Source organism: Octopus bimaculoides, chromosome 12 (assembly GCF_046866305.1).
Source record: "Octopus bimaculoides isolate indiv1 chromosome 12, ASM4686630v1, whole genome shotgun sequence".
Classification (NCBI taxonomy): Eukaryota; Metazoa; Mollusca; class Cephalopoda; order Octopoda; family Octopodidae; genus Octopus; species Octopus bimaculoides.
The window spans coordinates 68,169,082-68,176,581 of NC_142939.1; the positions used below are offsets into that span (position 1 = coordinate 68,169,082).

The 7,500-nt window shown below is 35.4% G+C and overlaps 1 protein-coding gene across 1 annotated transcript in view; it reads left to right on the plus strand.

Moving 5' to 3' along the window:
- The window catches only part of LOC106884467 (neprilysin-1), a 292,527-nt gene that overhangs the window by 275,022 nt on the left and 10,005 nt on the right, over positions 1–7,500 (plus strand). Inside the window, exon 16 of the mRNA XM_089361264.1 lies at positions 5,395–5,462. Within this exon, the coding sequence (XP_089217390.1) occupies positions 5,395–5,462 (68 nt within the window). The remainder of the gene's footprint in view (positions 1–5,394; positions 5,463–7,500) is intronic.

Here is a 7,500-nt window from a genome sequence, read left to right on the forward strand (position 1 = left end):
ACTACTACTACTACTACTAATAATAATAATAATAATAATAACAATAATAATAATACGAAATCAACAGAGCGGACTATATACGGACGAAAACAACCTAGCAAATGTTAGGAAGGATATCTTCAGATATAAAAGACTCGCAGATAGTGAAATAACTGCCATTAAGCACGCATCGGAAAATGACCAAAATATAAAACAGAAAGGAAATGAAGAACCAGACAAAGAGAGCAACTCTCCACGAATCTCAATTGAAAGATTATTATTTCACATCTGTGTTACGCAGGTGTGTGTACAAGTGATCTCCTGGCTTCACATGGCGTTGATAGCTTATTGCATTCTATCAAATGTACATTATTCGTTCAGTTCATGGAAAAAATTCAACGAACCGCCTGGCCTTGTTTTTGTGTTATCCGTTCAATAGATGATTTTCATATATTTCTTATTTGATAATTTCAAATATAATTCTTCGATGCCTCATCCAAAAGCATACTCTTGCAACTAAAGATACAGGTAGGTACTGCCTCGGTTATATAACGTGAAACTGATTTAGGTCAACGACAATCTTTTTTAATTTCTTAACATTTAAACCATATCCAGCCAAAATGTTCTACTTGTTTTAAGTTCAAATTGGCCCGATTCATGCCTTCACGTCTACCGTAAAGTGTTAGTCTAAAAGTAAAGAATCACATCATCAAAATCCCCAAATTACAAGATAATGCAGGATAAACTAAAAATGCTGTGAATAAATAAGCTTTACATTTGACAATAATCTGAATGCTAAGGGGTTAAACAGAACCTAGACTCTAATCTGGTCCGTGAAATCGGCTTTCCATAATCTCACTTGTTAATCTGAGTTTCCTCAGCGTCAAGGGGTTAAACATATGTAGCAGTGGCCATAATACAAGTCTTCCAGATCGATCAACCTGGATCAGTCCTGTGCCACACCTTGACAGCTACTTCAGATGGAACAATTCGTAAGCCTAAGCCACAAAGAAATGAATACTTTTCTTTCCGACTCAGTGATGCAAACCTAATATGTTCAGCGTTTTCTCCTATATAATGAAACAGCCACATAAGTTGAGACGATACAATATACATACATTCTGGAAAGCGAAATTATGATGGTCAACGCAGTTTTATTAACAAAAGGGAAATGAAATAACTTCAATAACTATTACATTCGAAATTATTGCATTCTAGTTTTCGTACATCTTTTAGCCTTTGCTCTACAACGTCCTTTAGATGATGTTGTTTCTTGCTTTTTCTGTCCCGGAGAATAATATTACAACAATGAAAGTAGATATAACCACAAAGTGACGATGAGAATTTATGATTTTTTGCTCTATATTTCTTTCAATAATTCACTATTGGAACATACTAATTCGTTGAGCTTTGAAGAAAATAAATAAATAATTTTATAACTGCATCCTAACAAACGTCACTAAGTAATTGTCTGGACTAATCGCTGAAAGAAATTTTGTCTGATAAATATAAATATAAACGTTATTAGATATAACATAAAGTTCAATTAACATCAAAAGTAGGTATCTGTAATAGGCCGACAGAAATATGTTATTGGCTTCGCTGCTGAGGTTGGACGCTGTGAGGACGAAACTTTATTACAAACATTCATATAAAATTGCATCGCTTCGTTTGCTAAATGATTACAAAACATTCAGCTTATGTAAACAAAAAATGTAATTAAAAAGTTCCAGACGCAATTCCTGTTAGTTGCAGAAGAGAATATAATATCGAATAACTGCTGCCACATAAATGGGTCTATCTTTTACACTCTCACACACATCCACGCACCCAGACTTACATGCATACACACACAGAGACATATATATATATATATATATATATATATATATATATATATATATATATATATATATATATATATATATATAAATATATATATATATACATATATATATATATATATATATATATATATATATATATATATATATATATATATATATATATATATATATATATATATATATATATGTATATATATATATATATACATATATATATATATATATATACATATATATATATATATATATATATATATATATATATATAAAGAGAGAGAGAGAGAGAGAGAGAGAGAGAGAGAGAGAGAGAGAGAGACAGACAGACAGAGACAGACATAGAGAGAAGGGGAGTTGTACGCCCATCAACCGCCACCAATAACGTGAAAATTTTACAAGCTCGGGAGATGGTTGAGGCGAAACAACGAGTAACCATCAATTACATGCTGTGTTCTCTGATTATCTGTCTGACTGACTGACTGTCTGTCTATCTACCTATCTACCTATCTATCTATCTGTCTCTCTGTCTGTCTGTCTGTGTGAATTGGTGCATTATCATCCTGAACGATTGCGTTTCCCTCCGGCGACAGTTCCTCACCCATAGGATGAATTTGATCAGATAAAATGCTTAAATAGTATTGTCTCGCTAAATGTAGGACTAGGCATGCCGTGGTTAATGATGCGCAGACATGTGCTAAGACATCTCCGGCGCTTCATAGACGAAACCGTTCTGCACGCACTCGTGCAGTGTCCAACCATTTTGGACCTGTGGGCTCATACCGAACGGCTGCTGTCACGTGTGGGACGAGTCCGCGTGTCTGCCGAGTCTATCGTGACAATTGCTCCGCCGCCTTCCTTCAACCGGAAAGGCAAGACAGTCTTCATTGTACTGGTGGCCATGGTGAAAGAATATGTGTGGTGGTCTCGAGCGAAAGGATTAGAGACAAACACTTAACTCTCTGTATACTCGGCCGGTAGTCGGAAATAAGGTAAAGGATGACTCATCCGAGAAAATAACATTCTTCAACTACTGTATGGACCAATTCTATAGGTGTTTATATACATGTGTGTGTGTACAACCAGGTCCATTATCAAATCCCGCGAACCATTTCATTTACTTACTAGCTGGTTCTTTTTGTTTTCCCCCCTGACAATGTTGCTTGTTTGATAATGTTTTATATAGCTGATCTTTTTGTTTTTCAATAGAGACGTTGTTTTCATATTCCAGCATCAACTCTGTTTTCGCATTGACGCACTCAAATTACAGTCCAAAATAAAATGTGATGTTTAACTATTATTATTATTATAGATGTCTTACATTGGCTCCGGGACAAATAGAAGGGAGAGATCAATTTTATTCAATGAATTATTAATAAAATACTCAAACAATAAACAAAATGAAAGGGGAGAAGTTCCCGTCAAACTACGGCTCAATAACCTTCCTAAAATTTTAACTTATTATTCTTATTATTATTATTATTATTATAAAATGTCTGGAAGTACTTAATTTAGCTATTTGTGAGGGAATCTTGGCAAAATCGACTGCGGCGAGACTTTAATTGAAATTGCAATTATATAGAGGAAGGCATTTAGTCCAACATTATAATTATTCTGCCATCCGGGGACTTCCAGAATAATTAATAGTATTAATAATTAGTTATCGATAGTGAAGTAGTTATGAAGATATATAAAATCACAATTTGGTAGGTTGAACGTTTTGCATATTAGAAAAAAATTTCTATGGAATAAACTGTTGCTTTATCGTTATAGTTTAGATATTGAGAACGTGATTGTAACAGTAATTTCCAGAACAACTAGCAAGCAGTTTCAGCCTCTGAATGATCTGCTACGTCTTATTTCAACCTGTTATTAATAAATCGATGCCATGACAGGAGAGAATACATCCATTAAATTAGATTTAGTTGCATACGAAATTTACGATATCAAGAAGATAATTTTGCTGGTCACAGAACACAAAAGCTTAACTCAGGATTTCTATTAAGATTACATCTCAACATTCCGTATGGTGATGGTGAGTTGTAATCATTGAAACCAAAACCATGCATAGGAACAGGAATAATGTTTAGAACATATTTATTGGAAGTATCTATTGAAGTTCAATTCTGAATAGAAAAACAACTTTTGTTTCGTTCTGAAGATCAGGAGTAAAACATGAATAAAATAAAATATAAGTTGTATTTCCCAGTCATCGGGATTTGGAGGTCTCATTAGCGGAGTCACAGGCGATTTTCGTCCGACAATTTAGAAACTGGCGAAAGTGTTGAGATCAGCACATTTAAGGCATTCCTCGTTAGTGTATGTCTGTCTCGGTAGAAAAAAGAAGACTGATGTCTCGAGGTGATGGTCCTATTTTTGACTTCATCGAAGAGTATTTTGTTATCGTTTAGATCAGCACCAGTCCATGTCCGCTTGTCCTCTTCATCCACTAAATGTTTTCCATTGCATTGAATTTATTTTGCGTTGTTTTCTTTGTCTTGCAGCTGTTATTCTTCCCATGCTTCATGCTCTTGCTTGATGAGGCTGGGGTCATCCCAGGTTAGTGGTCCCAGAGGCGTCATCATGCGTAGAGGCGACCAGGTCGACCAGTGCACGCCAACGCTGGCGGTCCCATGCCATCCTCTCTGCATTTTCCAAGATGATGTCAAACCTCTGGAGATCTTCCCATGGAAGTTCATATCATTTGATGTTGTCAGAGTGAAATTGACTCAACGATGTTTAAGACGAACCGGTTTATAATTAATTTTTTACGGAGCCATTTGAGGCCCGTGAAGAGTGAAAGATTTTCGCCCGATTTCGTTAAATAACTGCAAAACCAATGTTCATCCTGCCAAAATCAGTCCTCTTTTCCCGCCAAGACCTACCGAGTGAGGATTTCCTGCAAACACCTTGGGCTGCAAAAACATTGATGGAAGATTTGAAAGAAAACAATCGCGTTCTTTTTATCTCATACAAATTATAAAATTAACTTTCCAAATGCAATTATTACTCTCACAAACGAAATCATAAATTTAGTTTATAAACGAATTAGTCAATTCCACCTAGAAGCACATCGTGGTGTCTTAATAAAACTGTCCCCAATTAATAGTTTGTTGAGTAGATAACAAACGAAAAAGAAGGTGTCATATATTTTGTTGTCTACGTGATTGCTACTTGCAGGATACAGAAAAGTGCTTTCAAATCTAGCATTAGGCTAACAATTTCGGGGGATACATAAAGTTGATACCAGTAATACATTAAGGGAAATTATTGAAGTGACCTATTTTCTACTACAATTATGGGGTTGATTTTTCAGGAACGGTTTATTCTTCGACTGAATACATGGTGATTGCATTTGTCATTTCTCTAATTTGATATTTATTTTCAAAATCTTTATCATCGATAAAGAAATTGTCTTTTATTGTGGAGTTAAATTTATTGACTTCATATCTTTCATTATCTAAAAAAAAAAGTCCAAATTATGGAGTTCTTTCTATAATTTATTTTAAAATACTTAACTTACACCAAAATACTAACTTGTCTTCATATTGTGGTATTTGTGTTTTAATTACAGTTCGATGAATTATGGAGCTATTGGTGTGGTGATTGGTCATGAGATAACACACGGCTTTGATGACAGGGGTAAGATTTCATTATATCCATGTGACTTGTTATATATGTCTAGTTCTTTACTCAAATAAATAAGACAAAAGAAAAAAAAACATAAGGAAAATGTAAGCACGAACACATACAGGCATATACTCACACCACACACGCACATACACACACACCCATACACACACATATGCACACACGCGCACACACACACAAATAGAAAGGAACTTTATATATAACATAAATATGTTTACATACAAGCACGCACACATACACACTTAGAATAGTATGGAGTTTTGTATATGATATATACATGTTCTACATGTATGCACAAAAACACACACTTAAAACAGAACAGAGTTTTATAAACATATTCTACATACACGCTCTCACATTCTCTCTCTTTTCTCTCTTTTCTCACTCTCTCCTCTCTCTCTCTCTCTTTCTCTCTCTCTCTCTATCACACACACACACACACACACACACACAGTTACACTAGTTGCTGTTTAGTTGGTTGTTAGCTAAACTCCAATTGAGGAAACTTGTAATGGAAGCTGTTCACACTTTTGCCCTGCCCATCTATTTCAGGTACAGCTTCTTTGTAACATGTCAAATATAGCCTTTTTGTTTTGAGAAGGTAAAATCTTAATCCTGGCTGTTATTTTCAACAGGTTGAGTGACCGTGAAGAATACTTACTAGCTGGGTCTTAGTTTGTTTTATTATTTTGCCCCTCAGAGACAAAATATTGTTAGAACCCCGACTTTACAAGAATTGCTGGACCAAACTGAAGGAATCGTAAAAGCTGCAATATTCAAAACAGAGAAGATATTTCTACGTTTGCACTGCAACATGGGAAGGGCAGGTAATAATGTTAGCTTAGCTAACAATGAGACTTACCGGTTAGAGCTTTCTTTGGATCTGCTGAAAGATCCTTTATAAAGCTTATTTTAACAACAAGAGAAAGGAAGGGGAAGTTTGCCAACGGTATATTTATTTATTCACAACCTCGATCTGTTCATAATCTTGTAATGGAACGAGTCAACCATCGCGCGATCTATATGTGAAGGGAGATAACTCTATGTAACTTTATCTTGCGGGATAGAAAACGTAAAATGACGTTCAGTCGAGTTCAACTCACCTGAAAGATCTTATGCTCGTTTCCAAAATAATATCGATCTATTGAAACAGATAAAGTCTGACATAACTCTTACTGCAAATAACCGACGGCAGTGGCAGTAAGGAGCAACATAAGGAGAACATATGAAACACTCACAATTTGACAAACGCTGTCTTTACGCGAGATTGGTTCGAAGCAGTATGATATCGATTACACCGACAATCGCCCCTGTATCAAATTGAATCACATGAGACCAGAGTTCAGATCAGAGGGATTCGTGCTATTAAAGGAATGATGTTACATTTCGCAGTTTATATTCAATTTTCTAAACCATCAGTTTGTAGAGATATTTTTTCATAATACAGTTCTATATTTTTAAGTGATGAGGAATTATGTACATTATTTACATTAATTACATTTGACGGATATTTGTCCTCATCTTGTTTATTGTTAACACAACGTTTCGGCTGATATAACCTCCAGCCTTCATCACATAATAATAATAACATTGAAATATACCTTAGGAATGAGAACCCAGGTTCGAAATTTCTCCAAGACACCAGATGAAGGCTGGAGGGTATATCAGCTGAAGAGATGAGGACAAATATCCGTCAAATGCAAATAATGTAAATAATGTATGTTTTTTTTCATGTTGTACATCAAATTTATTTGTAATTAATAGCAACATGAGGGAAATCAATAAATCACTGGGTTTAGTTGGATCCAGCGAGCAGCTCTGATGCTGTTGGTTCACATATTGCTAACAGCAATGTTTTAGGTCACGTTAGCAGAAAATGGTCCACGCACGCACGCACACACACTTGTGATAGTCATCCATCGGTGTCTGTGCTGTGAGCGATGAAAGCGCATCTGACGCCGGAGTCCAAAGTTGGAAGCACACAGGCAGTCACAGATGTCACAGAAATAGAGTCTGTTGACTGCATTGA